The sequence below is a fragment of the Mustela erminea genome, chromosome 7, assembly GCF_009829155.1.
Source record: "Mustela erminea isolate mMusErm1 chromosome 7, mMusErm1.Pri, whole genome shotgun sequence".
In the NCBI taxonomy this organism is placed as follows: Eukaryota; Metazoa; Chordata; class Mammalia; order Carnivora; family Mustelidae; genus Mustela; species Mustela erminea.
In genome coordinates, this window is record NC_045620.1 from 14431457 (window position 1) to 14456664 (window position 25208).

A 25208-nucleotide genomic window follows, 5' to 3' on the forward strand; every position below is an offset into this window, starting at 1 on the left:
TCAGAGGACTGATGGCCATCAGCCCATGTGAATCTACCTGAGACTTTTTCATTGGGAGAGTTCCTTCATCATAAATTTCACTGTGTATGTATATGGAGCAATGATTTAGACTCTGGCTTGGGTCAGTGACTCAGACAAGTAATTGGAGAAGGAGAATAAGATAGCTCAACTAACCTAGAGCCAAAAGCAAGAGAGACCTCAGGTGTCCTCCCTCTCTTGCAGAATTTAATATTAAATATATCCCATTTCCTAACTCTCCACAGGCTTTCCCATGGCATTGGAAGTGAACATGTCATCTGCTCCCCCAAGGCCATAGGTCAGAGCCCTTACTTTGACTTTTGCAGAGTGTCTGCAAACACACAAGCTAAACAGACTTTTGGCTATCTATGTCTACTCCTGAAGAGTAGGCTTAAAATGCTTACTTTGGCAGGAGATCTTCCTTTCCTCCACCAGTGTCTGTGTCCTCTCCCAATGAACCCCTCTTTTTACTCACCTGGCCTCACTGAGACCATGGAGGTGGGTGGTCAGAGCAGGAACAATGATGGCCACATTGGAGACAAAGAAGGAGTTAATGTCAGTCTTCCTCAAGTCCAAAAACAGCCCTTACCCTCAACTGGAAATTTTTGCCATGTTTACTCTGATTGTTTCACACGTATTCATCCCGATAAGTAGATGTGAGTGCCCTAAGATTGTGAATGATGGCCTCTGCTTCTCTGTATCCCTGGAATGAGAAGTGGTCTTGTATGTATGTGTTATGTAGAATTGAAGTTTTTCTAACACACACACACACACAACACACACACACACACACACACACAAACACACACACACACACAACAATAAAGGAGTTTCCTGGGTACTCCTGTCAACCAATTTTCATAACCCCACTCTTCTTCCTCTGAAATCCCTTTGAAAAAACTGTTGATTCTATTGTCGATCTTTCTGCTTCTCCATTCCCTAGACAGAATTGAATGAAACTTCTGGAATCAGATGCATTAGAGCCATATGATCTGAGATAAAAGCAAGACTTCCTTTCTGCTTGTCACCCAGGCTGCCTAGACCACCTTTGTCTTCACAATGTTCCCCTGAGCTGCCTTTCCTATTTTGCCTTACTTCCAAGATGTCCACTTTCACACAGTTCTTTTCTGAGCTCTGCAGGAAACAGCATGCCTGAAAGCGTCTGGAGGGGCATGGACAAAAGGAGGAGACACAAAGAAAAGAGGATCCATTCAGGCTTCATGGTGTTGCAGACAGCAGGTGGGAGAGTCCTGGACTGGGTTCACATTATATCTTGAGGGTGGAGTTCCTACTCTTGGGAGAAGTTGAACCCATCTCTCTGATTTCATACCCCCTGGGGCTCAAGCCTGTGTTCTGGTGTGTCCAGAATCAGCCTAGTGAGCAGAACGTGAAGTGCTTGGGTACCCAACTATGTAGCATTGCACGGTCAAGGTTTGTCACAGCTCTACCGGTGAGCCTCAGTCTCCCCTCTCTCTTCTTCATATCTAAGGGTCATGACTACTCCTGGCTCAGGGCATCAGCATTTCTATGAAGAACAGTTGTAAATAAATTATCATCAGTGCTCTAATATATAAATGTAAAAATTCAAAAGTAAGTTAATGTTGGCTTGAACTTAAGGAAATGGAACAAAAACAGTGAAATAAATATAAAGAGAGTAGTCAAGATATTGATGAAGATAGTTGAAATTAATAAATTAGAGAAAAGAAAATATAATTGTCAAATAAAATGGAAAGTTTGTACTTTAAAAGCATCATTAAAATGGACAAAAATTTGGCATGAATGACCAAGAGAGACAGAGGAGAAATAAGCATTTTCTTTTTTTTCTTTTCTTTTTTTTTTTTTAAAGATTTTATTTATTTATTTGACAGACAGAGATCACAAGTAGGCAGAGAGGCAGGCAGAGAGAGAGAGAGAGAGGGAAGCAGGCTTCCTGCGGAGCAGGGAGCCCGATGCGGGGCTCGATTCCAGGACCCTGAGATCATGACCCGAGCCGAAGGCAGCAGCCCAAACCACTGAGCCACCCAGGCGCCCCAGAAATAAGCATTTTCAATAATAGGATGTGGAAAGGATAGAACTCAAACCTGGAGGAGATGAAAAATTTGCTGGGAAATAGTTTGTATATTTTTATGGTTAATAGCATGAGAAATCCCCAGAAAATGAAAGTGCTCAAAATGACTGAATATACAGCAGAATGCCTGAATTCATTAATAAATATGCATGAAATTGAAGTAAATGCTGACTTTAAAAGTGAGATGATTATACTGTATGTTCTACAAACACTGGTCGACAATTTTCTGTGTCCTTTAAACTCTTCTAGTAAAATTATTTAAAAATTACAAAAAAATGAAAAGGTACAGGTCTTCCTGGACTTATTAAATTGCGATAAACCCATTGTAAGTAAAAAATATTGTAGATCAAAAACGCATTTAATACACCTAACCTATCAAACATCATAGCTTTGCCTAACCCACCTTAAATGTGCTCAGAACCTTAGATTAGCCTACAGTTGGGCAAAATCAACTAACTCAAAGCTTTTTTTTTTGAAATAATAATATGTTTAATATTTCATGTAGTTTATTCAATACTGTACTGAGGGTGGAAAGCAAAATGGTTTTATAGGTGGACCATGGTGGCACGTGCATGGGTTGTTGACCCTTGGGATCATGGTGGCCAACTGGGAGTTGTGCTCACAGCTCCTGGCCAGCCTAAGAGAGCCGGGGAATGTAGATGGCCAGTACTGGCAGGAGAAGATCAAAATTCAAAATTCCAAGTATGGTTTCCATTGAATGTATATTGCTATTGCACCATTGTAAAGTCAAAATATTGTTAAGTTGAACCATCATGAAGTTAAAGACCATCCATATCTATCTCCATCATTTTCTTTATTGAATTATGGAAAGGAAAGCATTACTTCTCTCCTCAGTCCTTCTACCCAATCTCCAATTTTTCTCTATCTGCTTAGACACCTATCTCTAAGTATTAGCAGTATTCTTTACTCCTTTAAAAGCTAGAAACATCTTTTTGAGGGCAAATTATGTTTTACCTATCTACTACCCATGCATGTCTCCCAGGGGAAGAACAAATAAGTCAGTGTATTTTATATAGGAAATGGAGTGCTAATTAATTAACCAAGTGGGTTTCATTAAGAGAACTTTTATGTTAGTTTAAAAAAAAACCCACAAAGACATAATTGGAATCATGCTATGCAGGTGGATCTGGGACTTGGTTTTATCTCTTAACATTATATTTTATTTTATTTTAAAGATTTTATTTATTTATTTGACAGAGAGAGAGAGAGATCACAAGTAGGAAGGCAGAGAGAGAGGGGGAAGCAGGCTCCCGGCTGAGCAGAGAGTGCAATGAGGGGCTTGATCGCAGGACCCCGAGATCATGACCCGAGCTGAAGACAGAGGCTTAACCCACTGAGCAACCCAGGTGTCCCTTAACATTATATTTTAGAGCCTCTTAAATAGCTACATGGATTATATCATTGTATCATAACTTATTTCACTTTTTTGGTATTAAAGAAAAATTGGGTTGTTTTTTATATTTAATCCCAAATAATACTGTAATGAATATTCTTGTACATGGGTCTTTATGTATAATTATTTTTATGGCATAAATTTTTAGAGATGGGCTTCTGGGTCAAAAGCATATACATTTAAAAATTTAGTAGATAATACCCAATTCACCATAGCTTTGATAACACTAATTTTCTGGTAAATCTAATGAACAAAAAATGGCAGGCTACTGTTGTTTTAATTTAGATTTCCCCAGCTGCTAGTGGGGATGAGATTAATTATTGATATTTTGAATTTCCTCTTTCTCACATTTTGGTAATTTTTATCTTGGGATATCTTTTTTTTCTTACAAATTTAGAAAAATATTTTATAAATTATGAGTCTTTTAAAATTATTTATTTTATTTTTAAAAATTTATTTATTTAGTTGGGGTGCCTGGGTGGCTCCGTGGGTTAAAGCCTCTGCCTTTGGCTCAGGTCATGATCCCAGGGTCCTGGGATCAAGCTCCACATCGGGCTCCCTGCTCAGCGGGAAGCCTATTTCCTCTTCTCTCTGCCTGCCTCTCTGTGTACTTGTGATCTCTATCTGTCAAATAAATAAAATCTTAAAAAAAATCCCTGAACCTTTAAAAAAATTTATTTATTTGACAAAGAGAAAGAGTGGGAGAGAGAGAGAGAGAGAATAAGCAGGGGAACAGTAGAGGGACAGGGAGAAGCAGGCTACTCGCTGAGCAGGGAGTCCAATGTGGGTGGGACTTGATCCCAGGACCCTGGGATCAGGTCAGCTGACTAAGCCACCCAGGCACCTCATAAATTATGAGTCTTTTTTTTTTTTTTAAAGATTTTATTTATTTATTTGACAGAGAGAGATCACAAGCAGGCAGAGAGGCAGGCAGAGAGAGAGGAGGAAGCAGGCTCCCTGCTGAGCAGAGAGCCCGATGCGGGCCTCGATCTCAGGACCCTGAGATCATGACCTGAGCCGAAGGCAGCGGCTTAACCCACTGAGCCACCCAGGCGCCCATAAATTATGAGTCTTAATAGTTACATTTGCTGCAAATATTTTTTCCCAGTATTATTTTTCCTCTTATCCTGTTGTGGTTTCTTCAATCAAGTACTTTTAATGTTTATGTAATTAAATCTGTCACTCATTAACAAACAAATTTAGAGGGGGTGCCTGGGTGGCTCAGTTGGTAAGTGTCTGCCTTCAGCTCAGGTCATGATCTCAGGGTCCTGGGATCAAGCCCCATGTCTGGCTCTGCACTCAGCCTGCTTCTCCCTTTCCCTCTGTCTGCCACTCCACCTGCTTGTGCTCTCTCTCTCTCTCAAATAAATAAATAAAATCTTAACAAAACAAAACGAACAAACTTAGGGGTTTCTGAGTTTCCTTAGGAAGTCCTCCATCAGCCCAAATCTAGAAAAAGACTTTCAGGGGCACCTGGGTGGCTCAGTAGGTTAAGCCTCTGCTTTTGGCTCAGGTCATGGTCTCAGGATCCTGGGATTGAGCCCCGCATCGGGCTCCCTGCTTAGCGGGGAGCCTGCTTCCCCTCTCTCTCTGCCTGCCTCTCTGCCTGCTTGTGATCTCTCTCTCTCTGTCAAATAAATAAATAAAATCTTTAAAAAAAAAAGAAAAACACTTAAAAATATTTTCTTCTATTAGTTCATATTTTATTTTTTTAGTATTTAGAAACTTAATATATTTGAAATTTATTTTTATAGGTAATGTGGGTCAGAAATCTAATTCGACTATCATATCACATGAATAGCAAATTGTCCTATCATTTATTGAAGAATATGTCAAATTTCCTTTGATTGAAATGTTAATTTCATCATATTCTCAATTATACTTGGATCTATTTCTGGACTTTCTATTTGATGTATCTATTAATATTTTCCTATTTCTATACCAATACTGCACTTTTTTTTTTAGATTTTATTTATTCATTTGTCAGAGAGTGTGTGAGCAGAAGCATGGGGAGTGACCGGCAGGGACTTGATCACAGGACCTTGGGATCATGACCTGAGCCGAAGGCAGACACTCAGCTACTTAACTGTCTGGGCCACCCAGATGTCCCTGCTCCGTTTTTTAAAAAATTGAGATATAAGTTACATACTCTAAAATAAACGAATTTCAAGTGGCTTTAATATATTCACAAAATATATTCACGAAATTATCTACTTCCAGAACATTTTCATCACTCCGGAAAGAAACCCTATATCCTATTGTTCCAACACCTGACAATCACTAATCTTTCTGTCTCTATAAATTTGCTTTTTTCTGTATATTTCACGTAAACAGAATCATATAATCTAGGGCCTTTTGTGTCTGGATCCTAACAGTATCATAGTATTTCCTTCCTTCCTTCCTTCCTCTGTCTCTCCCTGCCTCTTTCCCTCTCTCCTTCCCGCCTATGTCCCCCGCTCCTTCTCACTTTCTCTCTTCTTTTTCTCTTTTAGATCTTTGAAATACAACTTTATTCTGCTTCTAAAGGAAAAAGAATGGGAGTGGCAGAAACAAGATTTCACCCTTGAACATTGTGTTGTGATTGCAGCAGTCTTGTACTGGAAACTTAAGAAGGAAACAGCTGCATTCTAAAACAGCTAAGCACGTGGGTCCAGAAAACCAAGGCACTTTTCTTAGCTGCCATGTTCACTCTGAAGCCCGTTCATCTCCTTCAGAATCCTAAAGATGAAGTACACTTTCTCTCAGCTCTTGATTGCAGTGGCAGACAGCCGGCGCCACTGACGTTACAGTTTTCCTATAAAACCAGACATCTGGGGCGCCTGGGTGGCTCAGTGGATTAAGCTGCTGCCTTCGGCTCAGGTCATGATCCCAGTGTCCTGGGATCGAGCCCCGCATCGGGTTCTCTGCTCAGCGGGGAGCCTGCTTCCCCTTCTCTCTCTGCCTAACTCTCTGCCTACTTGTGATCTCTCTCTGTCAAATAAATAAATAAAATCTTTAAAAAAAAAAACACACACACACACACAAAAACCAGACATCTGATGTGGGGTTCCAGCTTCATTTTCTCATGGGTCATCATCCCCATTTGGGAAAGCAGCTGTCTGAGCAACCTTGAAATCATGCTCCTGTTGGAAAGGACAAGCAGTGCATGTGAGCTGAAGAGTGAAGGGGTGGAATGTAGTGAGTATTTTTGGTTTTGTCTGCTCAGCATTACATCCTCCCGTTATATGCCTGTGGTAATGGCATCCCAGTTTTCTTCCCAGAACTGTCCCTCCACCTATTGGACTGTCAACTCCGGTGTTCTTTCTTTCTGGTGAGTGTGGGCAGGAACAACTCATGAATGGGAGGATTGGGATTTGTGAATATTTGGGTAAGAGCCAGGAAATTCAGGCTTTTCATCTGGATTTTAGTTCATATGGAAAAAAATCTTAATTTTATTCTCTTATTGTGCCAAGATATTCTCTTTTTTGCTAAGGAAGTCAGTTATTATTTTGTATTTGAGTGTTGTGAATGGGAAGGTATTTAAGAAGCCAAGCTTAGGGGTGCCTGGCTGGCTCAGTTGGTAGAGGATGTGACTGTTGATTTTGGGGTCATGAGTTCAGGACCCACATTAGGTGTAGAGCTTACTTATTAAAAAAAAAAGTCCAGCTTGCAGGTATAACTGTTTCAATTCTGTTGCACATTATGACTCCACATCTCCATATGATTAATTATTAATAACAAATAAATAAATAAATAATTTCTATGTAACAATAAATCTAAGTAACCTCAGTATGGATGTAGATGGGACATTCTTAAAAATTTCTGATGACCTCTAAGTGTTTTTACATATTGGTGTTCTATTGGGTTCATCATGATCTTGTGCTACACTGGTAATGTGATCCATATGCAATTACTTAGTTTCTCTGCTTTTCTAAGTCATGAATTGTAAGAGGGACCTATGTGAGACATGATTCCTTTTTCAAGGCTTTTATAACGAAGTTGTATTAAGGACTTGAAACCTAGTCAACGTATAGAGGCTAAGTGTCTGGTGTTGGCTGGAGTATATTCTCCACAGAGTAGAGAAAGGTCAGGGCCAGAGATTAAAGTAAATAGAACCTGAAGATGGTAGTTTCATGTTTTCAACAGGGTCAACATCTTCGCTGCCCCAGGTCATCAACTCCTTATCTCTATTAATAAAGACAAGGCTGAGTAGTAGCTGGGCTGAGTGGGAGAAGCCCTAGGCTATGATGGAGAAAAAAATATGTTCCAGAGTGTCGATTGCCTTGAATTCTTCCCCTGTGTGTTCAGAAGAAGGGTTATCTGATGACACTATTATTTCAGTATTGGGTTCCTGAAGTTTCTGTATAGTCATGTGCAACATGGGAGTGAATGCGCTGAACTGCAGGTCCCCAGGGAGAGGATAGAATGTTCCATTTCATTGTGTGGGGTCTAAGACATTAAGTGAAAATGTAACAGAGTAGAAAATAGTGAGGGTCATTAACTCCCTCCTTTGTCTACTAAAATCCTATGAAAGAAGGATACTTGAGAAAAGCATAGTACCTAGAGTACCTAGTGAACCCATTAGAAGTCCATCAAAATAAGGAAGGAATCTAACTTATGAGATGTATGAGATTATGAAAGGACCCCAAAGGCATAAGTACATTTTATGAACAAACAAATTACACCACCAGCCCATGAAATACACTCTTCTTGTTGTGTTGTGTTTGAAATCCACCCTTATGTCTTCAGGAATTCCCAAGACCAGATGGCTAATGGTGAAAAAATTGTCTCGTTTGCCCAGTCTTTCCATGATTAGTGTTTTAGGACAATTGGAAATGAACTGCTTAGATGTTGACTGCTCCGGTGCCCTGAACGACAATGAGGAATGGGAATTTTCTCAGTGGGCAGAACTTGGGGAGATAGCCATCTCTGTCCACTTTACCTGGAAGCAAAGATAGACTGGTTGGTTGATTTGTGGACAGTTGTAATGGCCTGCCTGTATTGCAAGGGTAGTAGAATACGTAAGATTAGAAAATTGGTGAGAACATGTTTTAGGGAAGGGAAAGGTAAATGGAATTTCATTATGATACGTAAAATTGCTGAAGAGTAACTTGTTCAATAAGTGGACCCGTAATGTGAGACTACTCATGCTCCAGGTAACTGTTCATTGAAGATGCTCAATATAGAAGATATTTCTGATAATAAAATGGGAGAGAGATATATCACATTGTAAATGTCATCATATTCTTATTTATTTATTTATTTATTTATTTATTATTTTATTAATTTATTTAATGTCATCATTTTCATGCTTGAGCAGCCCATCACTTGATCAATAGATTCATGGAAGTCATAGTCATTGCGTTAGACACGAAAGCCATGCATATATTTACCCAGTGAGATTTCCAACTTCTGAATGTCCTTTTTGCTGTGATACCAATTCATTACTGTTCTATGATAGGCCCAAATAGTAGGTCACTTGGGACATTTGTTACTGGTATACTGCTATAATAAACTTAGACTTTTTTATTGTGGTAAAATATACATAAGAGTTACACTTTAATCACTTTTAAGTGTACAGTTCAGTGAATTACATACATTCACATTGTTGTACGACCATCACTACCAAACATCTCTAGACCTTTCTCATCAACCCGTTAGACTTGCTTTTTTCTCTTCCCATTATATCTTTGTCAATACTAACCTTAACAGACTGAGTGAATGCCCTATAGTCATCCTAGTGAATAATATTATATTGTTCCTGACCATTTTAGGAATCTATTTCCCAAAACACAAAGTAGGGAAATATATTAATGCCCATTATATTCACTTACTGTATGTTTTCGCATCTCTAGAGGAATCCTGTCTCGCTCAAAGTTTTCTCCTATACGTTCATCTCCTATACATTCATCTCCTATCTTATGAGACCAAAAAGTGGGGGGAAAAAACGAAGAAAAAAGACAATAAATGAAAGTTACAAAATAAGATAGTATACATAAACCCAAATACAGTATGCAAACAGCCATGCTGAACAAATAGTAAAAGAAGGAAATGTATCGGGGCACCTGGGTGGCTCAGTGGATTAAAGCCTCTGCCTTCGGCTCAGGTCATGATCTCAGGGTCCTGGGATAGAGCCCCACGTTGGGCTCTCTGCTCAGCGGGGAGCCTGCTTCTCCCCACCTCTGCCTGCCTCTCTGCCTACTTGTGATCTCTGTCTGTCAAATAAATAAATAAAATCTTAAAAAAAAAGAAAGAAGGAAATGTATCTATATTACTTTCAAACAAAATATAATTCAAAAGGATTATTATACAGTTTCATTCATATGTGGAATATAAGGAATAGTGCAGAAGACCATAGGGGAAGGGAGGGAAAACTGAATGGGAAGAAATCAGAAAGGGAGACAAACCATGAGAGACTATGGACTCCAGGAAACAAATGGAGGTTTGCAGAAGGGAGGGGCTGGGGAAATGGAGTAACCAAATGATGGGTATTAAGGAGGGCGCGTGATATGATGAGCACTGGGGGTTACACACAACTAGTGAATCAGCATAATTATATCAAAAGCTAATGATGTACTATATGTTGGGTAATAGAACTTAATAAAAAACATGGAAAAAAAGTAAAAAAATAGAATTCAAGTCTAAAAAATGCACTAAAAAGGATGATGAGTCACATTACATCATAACAAAACAATCTGGAAGAATACAGAATAGTCACCAATGTATATAGTCCTAACCACATAGCCATAAGATACATAACGGGGAGAAACTTAGCATGTCTGACTCCATATTGCTTCTCTTTCTCTTGCTGCTGTGACCTAGAGATGGGAAGCTTTTGTTTAGCTCTACAGGACAGGGAGGGTTGTTCCAGCTAAGAGTGGCAAAATATTGCCCTTTCCCAGAACCTGCCTCACTCAAGGAGATAAACAAGGGTGTCCAGACATGACTATACTATGTTTAAGACAGGAACAACATGATTGGGTTCCTGTGTACAAAGGTCATCTGGCTAAGGACAGAGAAGTGACATGACCTTCCTCAGGTGATACAGATTTCTGTCACCTTTTGACTCTAAACCCCTCCCACTTCTCCCTTTTGCTAACATAAAAGAAGCGCAGATTTCATACTGAGCGGAGAGATGAGTCTTTAGGACAATAGTCCTCCATATCCTTGGTTTGCTGGCTTTCTGAATAAGGTCATTTCCCCTGCCCCCAGCTTCTTGCCTCATGACATTTGGGCCTGTCCTGCAGTGACTGGAAAGAGCTTAGATTCAGTTACAGATAAACAAACGGAATACTGACAGAATTGGGCCAATTGGCAATCCAACTCATAATGTAAGATTTTTAATGTATCTTTATGAGAAACTACAAGACCAATCAGACAAAAGTTCTTAATGTAAACACTTTTATTTTACATATATACAGGTATCCAAAAATAGATAACATAGATAACGTATCATTATCTAATGGTAATCAGATTGGAAGATAAGGCAAACTCTTGTCTGAGCACCACACCCATATGTTGAACTCTCTATTGAACATATCCTCTCACCTGTTTTGGATAAGCCTTAAGTACATCCTCCCCCAAACCAAGCTCACGATTTTACACCCTTCCCTGATCTCCTGCTAGGACTCTTACACGTGTTAGTGACTGACACATCCATTTACTTAACCAAGCTTACCTGGGAGCCATCCATTACCTCCCTCTAATGCATATCCCCATGATCCTGTCTGATGCAGGAAGGGTTGGGGTTTGGAGCTATTGGCCAAGAAAGAATTCTTGAGATGTCTTTGGTGCAAAAAGGTGATTTTATTAAAGCATGGGGGCAGGACCTGCCTGCAGAAAGAGCTGTGCTGGGGTTGTGACAGTGACTGATTATATATTTTCAAGTTGGGAGGGGGTTGGGGGCAGCTCAAGACTTCAAGGTATTTTAGAAACAAGGTTTCTAAGGTCCTGAGAGGACTAGCTATTGTTAGGAAAAGGTTATTACTGTCTAGTAAAGGTCTCACTCAAAACTTTTCTGATATATTATCTGTGGGCCACATGCTTGGAGGATGATTGCCAACATGAATCTTGGAGGGGGGTAGAGATAAAGGAAGCTTTCAAAGGAATTTTTTTTAAAATTTAAATTTTTCTTTTATTAACTTATAATGTATTATTAGCCCCAGGGGTGCAGGTCTGTGAATCGCCAGGTTTACACTTCACAGCACTTACCATAGCACATACCTTCCCCAATGTCCATAATCCAACCACTCTCTTCCTTACCCTCTCCCCTGCAACCCTCAGTTTGTTTTGTGAGATTAAGAGTCTCTTATGGCTTGTCTCCCTCCCAATCCCATCTTGTTTCATTTATTCTTTTCCTAGCTCCAAACCCCCCATGTTGCCTCTCAACTTCCTCATATCAGGGAGATCATATGATAATTGTCTTTCTCTGACTGACTTATTTCACTTAGCATAATACCCTCTAGTTCCACCCATGTCGTAGCAAATGGCAAGACTTCATTTCTTTTGATGGCTGCATAGTATTCCATTGTATATATATACACACTACACCTTTTTTATCCATTCATCTGTTTAAGGACATCTAGGTTCTTTCCATAGTTTGGCTATTGTGGACATTGCTGCTATACACATTCGGGTGCACATGCCCCTTTGGATCACTACATTTGTATCTTTAGTGTAAATACCCAATAGTGCAATTGCTGGGTCATAGGGTAGCTCTATTTTCAACTTTTTGAGGAACCTCCATGCTGTTTTCCAGAGTGGTTGCACCAGCCTGCCTTCCCACCAACAGTGTAGGAGGGTTCCCTCCAAAGGAATTTTTATATGTTAAAATAGACTTGCAGGATCCTGAGGGGTTGGGCTAAGATTGCCTCTTGCCCTTAGCAAAGTATTAATATTGAGGCAGCTGAGTTCCTAGAGGAATGTCACTCTGCCTGTTTCAAGGACTTGTCAATGGGTTGTAAGTAGTAAGGGAATTTAATTTTTTCTTTTGCCTTTGTTTCCCACATCGCTGTCTATTTACTTACAAGGCCTTTTAATTTTAAAGATGGTTCCACTGTGTTCACTTCTGTTCTGAACAAAAGATTCACCACAGTTGTGGTTTCAAAAAGGAACAAAAATTATTATTATTATAGAAACCTATAGAAGCAGAAAAGGAAAGAAATCTACACAGAGCTGAGGGTAATAATAAGCAATAAATGAGAATAAGGCAAAGTTAAGTCAAATTGGGTACTTACAACATTCAGTGTCGTTAGCTGGGGGAAGCCTGGCGGAACAGCCAGGCTGGAGTCCAGACTGACAGGCCTAGATAAAGCCTCCTCCCCTCAGGGGAGACTTCCAACTGACCGTCCCATAAGGGCCATGTTTATAGAGCAAATAACAGGGTCTGTAAACATTTGTTCACCCATGTGAAGTTTGGAGGAAGAAACGGTTCTATGTTACCATGTTTTTATATTTTCAAGGAGCCTGGGCTGTGTGTGTCCTGCCTCCCCTCCCAGATTCCATTCCTGGGGGCCAGCCCAGCCCGGAGCAGGAGCCGATGTGAGACAAGATTTGTGGTTCTTGGTGTCCAGAACTGAGGGGCCAGTTCGGACCTAGAGGCCAGAGAATGTATTTTATTTTATTTTATTTTTATAATAGGTTTTACTTATTTATTTGAGAGAGAGAGAGAGAGAGCACATTAGCCGGCAGAGAGGCAGGCAGAGAGAGAGGGAGAAGCAGACTTCTCACTTAACAGGGAACCCGATGTGGGGTTCAATCCCAGGACCCTAGGATCATGACTTGATCTGAAGGCAAACACTTAACAGACTGAGCTATTCAGATGCCCTTATTTTATTTTAAAAATTGTTTTTATTTAAATTTAATTAGGTTAACATATACTGTATTATTAGTTTCAGAGGTAGAATTTATTGATTCATCAGTTGCATGTAACACCCAGTGCTCATTCCATCGAGTGCCCTCTTAAATGCCCATCACCTAGTTACCCCATCCCCCAGCTCACCTCCCTTTGAGCAACTTTCAGTTTGTTTCCTAGAGTTAAGAGTCTCTTATGGTTTGCCTCCCATTTTTCTTTCCCTGCCCCTCTGTTCATCTGTTTTGTTTCTTAAATCCCACATAAGAGTGAAATCATATGGTATTTGTCTTTCTTTGACTGGCTTATTTTGCTTAAGGTAATATACTCTAGTTCCATCCACATGGCAAGATTTCATTCTTTTTGATGGCTGTGTAATATTTCGGGGTGTGTGTGTGTGTGTGTGTGTGTGTGTGTGTGTGTGTTCCACATCTTGTTTATCTATTCATCTGTTGATATCTGAGATCTTTCCATAGTTTGGCTGTTGTGGACATTGCCACTATAAACATTGGGATGCACTTGCCGCTTCGAACCTCTATGTTTGTATTCTTTGGATAAACACCTAGCAAGCAGTTACTAGCTGGGCTTGAATATTAAATAACCAGGCTGCCAAGGTTATTCACATAGCATGAGTCCCGCAGATGGCATTCTTAGCCTGCTTGTATATATGCAGGTCCAGGTGGGCAGTTATGGGGGACAAATCACAGAAATATCTCCCGTATAGAATAACTTCTCTCATCTCTACTTATCCCTCTCCAGCCCATGCTATGGTCTTGGGTGTCTGCCAGAGCTCTCAGCTGTCATCCTGTCTGTGTGTGCATGGACTGTCCGCCTGGCAGTGGCACAGTGCTCCTATGTTTTATCTCAGGTGTGAAGCTGGTTTTCAAAGCTCCAAATTTTAGGGACCACAGACCAGCACTAACCCTCTGGGGGAGTGTCTTGCTGAGCTGTGGCTTGTACTGGTTTGTGCCAGAAAAGCAGTTGCACAATTGTGCAAGGGTTTGGATTTTATGGTAAAACATCGCTTAAAGCTGGCATCCAGGTTAGCTGCCCTCAGCAGGTGTCTGTGCTTGTATGTTAATGAACGGGGCGGTGCAATGGTGCCCATTGGCTCTTTTGTACCCTGAGAGTCAGTGCCTCCCCTCCCAAATGCACTCCAAGAAGGGGAACTGTCTCTCCCAGCATAACCCAGGGGATCCTCAGAGCATGTTGTCTGCTTCCAAGGCCTCTGCTCTCCTTCACAGGAGCATCAGTATACCTGCCAGCCTCCACTTGGCCAGAGTGCAGGCTTCCAAAACTTTAGTCTTTGTTTTCCCAGTCAATGGTTTTGTTTTCTTAGTCAATGGTTTTGGGGAATTGTTTTTCTTGAACAATCCCCTGCATGCTGTTTTTTTTTTCCTCTCTCTCCTCTCTCTGTGATTAGGGCTCCCTCCCCTCCACAGCACCTGTGAGTGTTTTCTCCCCCAAATCACACTACTGCATGGGCTACCTTCCAGGATGGAGCCTCTTTTCTCCCTCTAGTTGTGTAGTTTTTTCTCTCCATTCTCAGCTTGATATCCTAGGTGTTCAGAATGATTTGATAATTATATAGCTGTGTTCGAGGAATGAGGTAAGCATAAGGTTCTTGTCTTATGCCACCATCCTAATTCTTCTCCTATATGGACTATAATATTTATATATATCCAAAGGAAATGAAAACCAGATATCGAAGAGATATCTGCACTCCCATGTTTATTGCAGCATTATCCTCAGTAACTAAGTTATGGAAACAACATAAGAATCGGTCAGCAGATGGCATCACATACTTTTTGCCCAGGCAGATGCTTAACAGACAGAGCCACCCAGGTGCCCCTATTTACTTTCATTTGAATGGGCCACACTTTTGTATTTCTTTGTATGCTCTGTGATTTCTTTTCTTTTCTTTTCTTTTTTTAAAATTTGACAGAGAGAGAGATCACAAGTAGGCAGAGAGACAGGCAGAGAGAGAGGGGGAAGCGGGCTCCCCACTGAGCAGAGAGCCCGATGCAGGGCTCGATCCCAGGAACCCAGGATCATGACCTGAGCCAAAGGCAGAGGCTTAACCCACTGAGCCACCCAGGTGCCCCTGTGATTTCTTTTTAATGCAAACTGGAATTTTAAACCTAATGATGTGGTAACTCTGGAAATTAGATTCTTTCTTTCCCAGGGTATGCTGTTTCATTTTGTTGTTGCTTTTGTGAGGTTTTATGTATTTGTTTTTTTAAAAAAAATTAAATTATTTCATTTTACTAAAAAATTTTTAAAAACTTTTTTTTATTCTTTATTGGAGAAGTGTCTATTCATGTCTTCTGCCCATTTTTTGAGATGATTATCTGACATGATTATCTTGTGTGTGTTGAGTTTGAGGAGTTCTTTATAGATTTCGGATATCAGTCCTTTGTCTGTACTGTCATTTGCAAATATCTTCTTCCATTCTGTGGGTTGCCTCTGTTTTGTTGACTGTTTCCTTTGCTGTGCAGAAGCTTTTGATCTTGATGAAGTCCCAAAAGTTCATTTTTGCTTTTATTTCCTTTGCCTTTGGAGACATATCTTGAAAGAAGTTGCTGTGGCTGATGTTGAAGAGGTTATTGGCTATGTTCTCCTCTAAGATGCCCTTCAATGGAATAGATAAAGAAAATGTGGTCCATATATACTATGGAGTATTGTGCCTCCATCAGAAAGGATGAATACCCAACTTTTGTATCAACATGGATGGGACTGGGGGGATTATGCTGAATGAAATAAATCAAGCAGAGAGAGTCAATTATCATATGGTTTCACTTATTTGTGGAGCATAAGGAATGACACGGAAGACATGGGGAGATGGAGAGGAGAAGGGAATTGGGGAAAATCGGAGGGTGAGATGAACCATGAGAGACTGTGGACTCTGAGAAACAAACTGAGGGTTTTGGAGGGAAGGGGGTTGGAGGGTTGGATGAACCTGGTGGTGGGTATTGTGGAGGGCATGTATTGCATAGAGCACTGAGTGTGGTGCACAAACAATGAATTCTGGAACACTGAAAAGAAATTAAAAAAATAAAAATTAAAAAAAAAAGATAAAAGTATTTTATTTATTTGACAGAGAGATAGAGAGAGAGTGCACAAGTAGCAGAGAACAGCAGGCAGATGGAGAGGGAGAAAACAGGCTCTCTGCTGAACCTGATGTGGGGCTTGATTCCAGGACCTTGGGATCATAACCTGAGCCCAAGACAACCACTTAACCGAAGGCAGCCATTTAATTCACTGAGCCAGGCAGGCACCCCTATTTGTTTTCTTTTTGGATTGCTTAGGCTGTCTTATGCTGAGGACCAGACTTAAATATAAACTTAAGGTATTCTCATGTTTTATTAGCCTTTTCTGGGACATGCATGGTCACTTTTAAATTTCCCCATGTATATAGTTATTTTTGAATTTTCTGGTCTTTATTTTTTAACTTTTTGTAAAAAGATTTTTAAAAATATTTTATTTATTTATTTGAGAGAGAGAGAGAGAACAAGCTGTGGGAGTGGCAGGCAGAGGGAGAGGCAGAGGGAGAAGCAGGCTCCCTGCCCAGGACCCTGAGATGGTGACCTGAGCTGAAGTCAGAGGCTTAATCAACTGAGACACCCAAGTGCCCCAGAATTTCTAGTCTTTAATGCCTGGCTCCCATAGGCAGAAAAGGAGGAAGATAAAGGGAGTGGGAAAAAGCACAGGACCCTTAAACCCTGGGAAATTACTTTAGCCTGGTGGGCGGGAACTTGCAGTAATAAGAGGAGGCACTTCTTTGTGTGCATTCTGTGAGGGGAGGCAGCAATCAGATGAGGGATCAGAACATATATCCCTGACATTGGGAGGAGAGCTATCCCTGAGCCACTGGGTGGCTCAATAGGTTAAGGGTCTGCCTTCAGCTCAGGTCATGATCCTGGGTCCTGGGGTCAAGTCCCACATCAGGCTCTCTGCTCAGTTGGGAGCCTACAACCTGGCTGTTGCAAACTGTGTTTAAGCTGCTCCAGGAAAATGTGCTCAGCTGCCTCCCAAACCCATGAGGGTGGGGAATGTGTAGCTGCTTAGAGTGCTTAGAGGTGAAATTGATTGAAATTAATTGCAGTTACCCTCCAAGCCTTCCTCTGGAAGTCGCAAACCTCAGTAGACTCCAGTCCTGAATACAGTTACATCAGACATACTGTGTCAGTGCCATTGTTGTCTATGTGGGGAGGTCCTGGTGATTCCTACTCTGTCATATTCCCCTACCTTAAATTTTCATATTTTAGGATTTCCTTATTTTTTTTTTAATTTTTAATTTTTATTTTTTATAAACATATAATGTATTATTAGCCCCAGGGGTACAGGTTTGTGAATCGCTAGGTTTACACACTTCACAGCACTCACTGTAGCACATACCCTCCCCAATGTTCATAACCCCACCACCCTCTCCCTACCCCCCTCCCCCTGGCAACCCTCAGTCTGTGGATTTCCTTATTCTTTCCTAATATTTCAAAGGGCTCCTCGACCTAATCTACTGTCACTAATTCAAACTTTGGCTGTTTCCTTTATATTTATCTCAGTTATGGTGTCATTTAGGTCCCCTCTTCTATTTTCCAAATCCTGTTATTTTTTATTGGTTCCTATCTGTGAATATATGTTGCAGCTTTAACATATCAATATCCACTCTTAACTAGTTGAGAATATTATTTCATTTATCTCTTCAGTTAATTCTGGATTATTTTCTATTGGCTATTTGGCTTGTTTTTTCTCTTTGTTTAGGTGTTTGTGACAAATTTAGTTGTGATCATTTGTCCATGAAAATGTGAGCTTTCTTGCTTTTATTGTGTATATAATCCTTGAAACAAAAAAAATTACCAGTTACTTTACCAGCAAAAGATTGGTTTCTTGAGGAATTAAAGAAATTTGCAGTCTGAACAAACAAGCTATGGTCAAACTGTAGGCAAGTTTGGGGAACAAAGGAGAGGTATGTTTTCATAAGGAGGAGTCTGTTGGGAAGGCTGTTATAAACTAAAAGTCTATTGGCGTAAACTGGGAGTTCAAAGTGTGGTGGCTTCTCATTGGCTGAACTGTTGCTAGGAGGGATAAGGAAGGTGTTCTTTCCTGTGGTAGAGTAATATCCACCTGCAAGGTCAGGTTGGTCTCTTCCTGTTGGATCTACAATAGACTAGGAGTCCTAACTCCTCCCAACTCTATTTTAGTGATGTTTCTCATTACTAATTTTCTTTTCTTTTTTTTTTAAAGATTTTATTTATTTATCAGAGAGAGAGAGAGGGAGAGAGAGCGAGCACAGGCAGACAGAATGGCAGGCAGAGGCAGAGGGAGAAGCAGGCTCCCTGCCGAGCAAGGAGTCCAATGTGGGACTCGATCCCAGGACGCTGGGATCATGACCTGAGCCGAAGGCAACTGCTTAACCAACTGAGCCACCCAGGTGTCCCTCTCATTACTAATTTTCATCTGCATGTGGTAGATGGGTGTTTGGTGGGGTAACCTGCATGTCTTTTGGTTGATTTAAAGTATTGCATGGAGCACTGGGTGTGGTTGCGTAAATAATGAATCTTGGAACACTGAAAAAATTAAAAAAAAAGTAGGTGGTGGAAAATTCCAGTTAAAACTCCACAATGATAAAATCTGGGCTTATTTATACCCATTTGCTACTTCCTAAATAGTACTTTTCTTCTTTTTCCCCCCTCTGCACTTGGAAATATCTACATTTCTGCCCTACATGTGTTTCCTTCTCATGTTTTATTTTTTCCCTTAGGTTTTGGCATCCATCCATCATTGTGTATAGGAAGTAGAAAAACTATAAACTCTGTGTTTGCCTCATCCAATTACACGTGTTTTTATACACTTCTTATGATAGCTGGCCTTTGGAACCACCATTTTGTTATCTCAGTTGTACTTGTGGTACCGTGTAGATGTTTTTGGTTATTGAGCAAATAATGATAGACCCAGATTTTTGTGGTGGGGAGAATAACATAACTCAAAAGCCTTCACCCAACTCGTTCTTTTACTCTTGGTGCCTAGCAACCTGTCTTGGGCATCTCTTTCATTTTCTCACCAAGATAACAGGACCCTCTTTCGTCAAAAATTCTTAATCTTGACTTTAGTTATTTATATCCATACTTTTTTTTTTTTAAAGAGGGTGAAAGAGCACGAGTTGAGGGTGGACAGAGGAAGAGAGAGAGTTCTAGGCAGGCTCCATGCTCAGCACAGCGCTGGCTCAGGGCTTGACCTCACAACATTGAGATCGTGAGCTGAGCTGAGATCAGGAGTTGGATGCTTAACTAACTGAGCCACCCAGGTGCCCCCATATACCTTTTTACTTGTCTGGCTTTTCCAGGATTTGGCTAGGAGAGGAAGCAATCAGGCTGTGGGAATATGTTATTTTATCCCTGAAAGTCTGTTTATTTCCAGGATACCCAGCCCTGTGACTCACAACAGGAAAATCTCAGAACTTCCATTTATGTTAACCAGGCAGGTTAGCCTAGTCCCTATTATTTCAGGGTTCATGGCATGTCTCCAGCAGCTGATTTGGTTTAAGAATAATTTATAATTCCCAGGTCTTCACCAAAGTTGGAACATGCCAGAAATTGGGCTTCACTTGTTCAGAATAAACCCTGTTTTGATGATAGTCAGATCTTGAAGTAATCAGAGCTTTTGCAGAAAATGGTCTCAATTTAGATTAATTTTCCTATTCTCAAGATTGAAAAAAGATAGGCTTGCCTGTCTAGTTACAGGGTCTCACTGGTTTATAATGTCTCTGATGTTGGCCCTAGTACCAATAGTCCAGGACACATTCACAAGTGAGGGATTGGACTTGGTCAGTAAGATAGACAGGGAAGGTATGACTGAAAGGGACGCTTGGATAAATTCAGAGATGAAACGATTAGGCTGTGTGTCCTACAGGTGGGAAGGTCATGGCCATGGTGAACCTTGTAGCATTATATTCAGACTTGGCAACTAGTATTTGGGTGATTATTCTCTTGGTAGCTAAAACCCAGTCATTGGATTGAAATGGAGGCTTTACAGAATCCTGACCTGAAACCATTAGTACTGATCAGAAGTTCTTGATGTGGAGAAAGGGGAACCCTATTACACTGTTGGTGGGAATGCAAGTTGGTGCAGCCACTTTGGAGAACAGTGTGGAGATTCCTCAAGAAATTAAAAATAGATCTTCCCTATGACCCTGCAATTGCACTACTGGGTATTTACCCCAAAGATACAGATGTTCTCGTAACATCCTTATTTGAACATCTCTACTTGAAAGATAATCTTTTTTAAAAAATTTATTTTATTTAAATTCAATTAATTAACATATAGTATATTACTAGTTTCAAAAGTAGATTTCAGTGATTCATCAGTTGCATATAACATCCAGTGCTCATTACATCCACGTGCCCTCCTTAATGTCCATCTCCCAGTTTCCCCATCCCCCCACCAACCTCCTCTCCAGCCACCCTCAGTTTGTTTTCTATAGTTAAGAGTCTCTCATGGTTTGTCTCTTTTATATTTCCCTCCCTTCTCATATCATCCTCTGTTTTCTTTCTTAAATTCCACATATGAGTGAAATCATATGGTAATTGCCTTTCTCTGACTTATTTTGCTTAGCATAATATTGCTGATGAATTGATTTCATTTAACCAAATTAACTCTTTTAGTTACATGAAAGATTCGGCACTATTATCTTATACTGGTAGGCAGAGAGTTATGCAGAAGTACTGGTAGGCAGAGAAGTTATGCAAAATGTACACTGAGGGCTGACTACATATGCAGAACCATCAATGATTATGAGAGCTGGTTAATATTTCTGAATTATTAAGTCTGACAACATAATCCTGCTTTCTGTGTTGGTTAGTCTATTGATAACAGATGCTTAATGCACAGTAAAATATGACAGTGTAGTAGAAGTTAAGGCTGTTCTGCAAAATAAAGAAAATTACTGTGTGGGATAGGAAATGAAGCAAGCAGAAGCTGAAAGTTAGAATTGGTTTTAAACAAAAGGGTGGCTGTATGTCTGAAATGTATTAAACTTCAAAAATTATTGTACCTTAAAAAAAAGAAATGGAGGGTAGTTTTTCCAGAAAGACTGAGAACAGCCAAGTCAAATTTCAAAGACTGAGGTACTAAACAATGTTTAAATAACTACTTATTAATAGGGACCAATTTAGAAGGCTAGTTAAACTAACTGGGGCTCCTGACTTGGGGGGCATGAATCAGGACACATCACAAAGAAACATTTGTTATGAGTACAAGGACATGTCATGTGAATGTGAGGTTCATTTATCAGTTTGGTTTCAAGGGCAAGGAGCACGGGTTTAGTACCTTGGTTCTATGAACTAGCTCAACCTGAGAAGGGAGGTGATATGAACCCATTTAGATCTAGCTTGTCATGCCTGAAACATTATGTGCACATATGAGGAATGGTTCAGGGGTGAGGAGGCGATGAGACCAGTTGAGATTCAACTCTGGTTAAGACAGGGGAAGAGACTTTCAGACAGCAGGGAGGGCTGACACAAAGTTGCTTTTATTTTAATGGTCATACAGTCAATTCTCAGCAAAGAGAGAACTCACGTCCGGAAAATGGCAAACAGCTGGAAGTTTCCAGGATTATGGAAATATTACAAAGATTTAAAAATTGGCTTGAATTTTCTTAAAACAATGTTTCAGAATGGTGCATCAACTCTAACCTTTTGGCCTTTTTTCCCTGTTTAAGCAAAAACAAACAAACAAACAAACAAACAAACAAAAAACAGATCTGTGTTAAAAGATTTTGGATTAATTTAAGTCATTTTTTATCCCAGGGGAAGTGCTGAGATGCCGTATCTTTCAATGTCCCTCCTGTTCCACTGATGAATCTTCTATTCTTTCATTCCCTTAAAACTTAAGTCATTTCTACTATGTGCCAGGCATTGCAAAAATGCACTAAGGATATTAGACAAATAAAGCAAAATTTCTGTTTTTGAGTTATTCCCAAGGTCACTTTTCATTTTACTCTCCTGGAAATCAGCCATACAAAAGCCTTGTTAGCCTCCAAGGACCTTCTTCTAGTTCCAGTGACTGGGAAATGGCCAAAGTGTGAGCTGAGAGCTTATTCGTATAAAACAGCATACTGCTATGGAGATTTCACAAGTCTGGGATTAAAAGGGTTGGGTTTAGGTGAACTTGTGTATGTAAAATGGTCAAGCCCTGGGTGACTATCAGATCTGGTTAGAAACCTTGCTACATCGTATAATGTGAACTTGGGCCAGGTAGTTACATCCAGTGGACTTGGTTTCTTCATCTGCCCACTTTAATGATAAAAATATCGCTTAGAGTGATTTAAATTTTAAATTATACCAATATATGTCAATTGCTTAGTGCAGCACCTGGCACATGGTAATTATTTGATAAATGGTGACTACTATTTTTTCTCTGGAATTTGATTCCCCAACTGGAAAATGATAAATGATCCTGAGATCCAACTCAACTATTAAGCCTTTTGTTGAGGACAATCCTCCCTCTTCCCATCCCAAACAAGGAATCTTAGTATCTCAGAGCCTTTCCTTTTCCTCTCCCCCAAGGATCAAGGACAAGATGGGATTCCTTACGTTATTTTGTACTCTTTGACACAGGCTATGTCACATTCTATTTTAAGCTTGTAGTTATTAAGGTTGCCATTACATCCGGAGAAGATAAAACTTTCACATCTTTCGGAGCTTTGGTTGTAGAAATATCTGAAGTGAATTTCAAAGCAGCTGCCAACTTCCATATCCATTTTGCAGGGATCTGCATGAGAGGTTCCCGTTGAGTTAGGGAGAATTAGTTAGAACTCAGCCAGAGATCTTGCTTTACAGGACCCTTAAAGATTCCTCACATTAGTTTGGAAATGGGCGGGAAGTGGTTGAGTGGCTTGACCAAGGGCATGCATTTGCTATGTGGCCATGCCAGAATTTGGGGTGTCTGACTCACAGTGTAGACTGTGCCACCTCTTGTGCTCCAGAAGCAATGAGCCTGTACACATTACCCATGGAAGAAAGCTTCATTATCCTTCACATCTACATTGTGAGCTTCTGTAAATAAGGACCATGGGTTCAAGTGTTCTCTTTGCACCCAGATCCCAGATATTGAAAATGCCTCAGTTTGCTCAGTTTCCAATCCCCGTTTACTCTCCTCTCAGTACGTATTCTTAAATGGTCTGGGATCTTCGAAATTTTTCAGGAAACCCCTAGTTCAAAATACTGCTGGTTCTTTGGAATGCCTACAAAAGACACCCCCATCTGGAAAGGACTGATTTGATCGTAGTTTGCTTTTTCTTATCAGACATCCACAAGAGCCCTAGAGTAAGTAATGCCCATAGTCAAAGGACTAAGAGTCTATGGGTATTAACCTAAAAGGAGGACCTTCCTGGACCAGCTGGATATTACTTTTTTTTTTTGACACTTTCTCCCTCATTCATAATTGGTCTTTGCATTTATTTTTGGCTTTAAGTTCATACCTTTGAGGTCTCCACATATCATTTCAGCAAGTCTAGCAACACCACCCATTAATGGGGTAGTCAGCAAGAGGAAGATGAAGAGCCCTAGGAGAAATCCCAACTCAGCAGGCTTCATGATGCAGCAAGCAGGAGGTAGGAGAGTCTTGGTATCAACTGATGTTATATTTTGGGCTTGATACTTGAGATGGCTGTGCCCACTCACCCCAAGGGCCAGGACTGGGCATTACTAGGCATTGAGTTGAACAGTGAATGCTTGAGTACCCAGCCATGAAGCTGAAGGTCCCAGGCCAGTTAAACTCTTGACAGTGAGTCCCATGTTCATCTAGGAACCATAGAAATGAAAGGATCAGAACTTCTAACATAAGTTTAATGATGGAGGATAGAATGATTAAAGAATTAAAAAAGAATTGCTTCCTTTCCTCTCTTTAACCTTCCACAACAAGGAAGACACTGATCCTGGTGAAACAGGAAGGCTGTAATAAGAACAATAGTAGTAATGATGGTAACTAACCTCTATGGTACTTCCTTCATGCTAAGCACTATTATTTATCCATCTGCATAAAATCTTTGAATTTCAAAAAAAAAGCACATGCACGAGTTAGGTGCAACTTTCACCATCACAGATGAAGAAATTGAGGTTGAGGTTAAGTTTTACATGCAAGGGGCGCCTGAGTGGCTCAGTGGGTTAAAGCCTCTGTCTTCAGCTCAGGTCATGATCTCAGGGTCCTGGGATCGAGCCCTGCATTGGGCTCTCTGCTTGGCGGGGAGCCTGCTTCCTCCTCTCTCTCTGCCTGCCTCTCTGCCTACTTGTGCTCTCTATGTGTCAAATAAATAAATAAAATCTTAAAAAAAAGTTTTACGTGCAAGGTCATCCATCTATTATGTAGTGGAATCAAGATTTGAACTCACTATACTATATTGCCTAGAATATGGGACAACTTAGTTTTGATTTATTGTAAAACTTTTGAAATTTTGGCTTTCACATTTAAACTCTTAAACTACCTGAAGTTGATTATTTTTGGTCAAGTATGAAATAATCGTCCGATTGAATTTTTCAATGGCTTCAGATCCATTTATTGATAAGTTCTTTTTTTATCTATATAATATCTATGTCATACATTTTATCTATATAATATCTATATAATAACTTCTTTTATACATTTGGGATTATTTCTTTTCCTTTTTTTGGCTTCTAATTTAATTTAATTCAATTTTTTTTTGTGTGTGTTTTCCAAAATTCATTGTTTATGCACCATACCCAGTGCTCCATGCAATACGTGCCCTCCTTAATACCCACCATGAGGTTCACCCAACCACCCTCCCTCCTCCCCTCCAAAACCCTCAGTTTGTTTCTCAGAGTTCACAGTCTCTCATGGCTTGTCTCCCCCTCTGATTTCCTCCA

The 25208-nt window shown here is 40.2% G+C and overlaps 1 protein-coding gene across 1 annotated transcript; it reads right to left on the reverse strand.

Annotated features, from left to right (window-relative positions):
• Nucleotides 1-22915: 22915 nt before the first annotated feature.
• Nucleotides 22916-23921, reverse strand: SPINT4 (serine peptidase inhibitor, Kunitz type 4). Its single transcript, XM_032353261.1, has 2 exons — nucleotides 23807-23921; nucleotides 22916-23097 (listed from the first exon to the last, which is right to left on the reverse strand). Exons 1-2 carry the CDS (start codon nucleotides 23919-23921, stop codon nucleotides 22916-22918), a joined length of 297 nt encoding a protein of 98 aa, XP_032209152.1.
• Nucleotides 23922-25208: the final 1287 nt, after the last annotated feature.

Excerpts from the sequence above, each read along its gene's own strand:
- SPINT4 (XM_032353261.1), bottom strand. The coding sequence starts at position 23,921 with ATGAAGCCTGCTGAGTTGGGATTTCTCCTAGGGCTCTTCATCTTCCTC. Across the intron at positions 23,098-23,806 it reads GATATGTGGAGACCTCAAAG|ATCCCTGCAAAATGGATATG; the intron begins GTATGAACTTAA and ends CCTCTCATGCAG.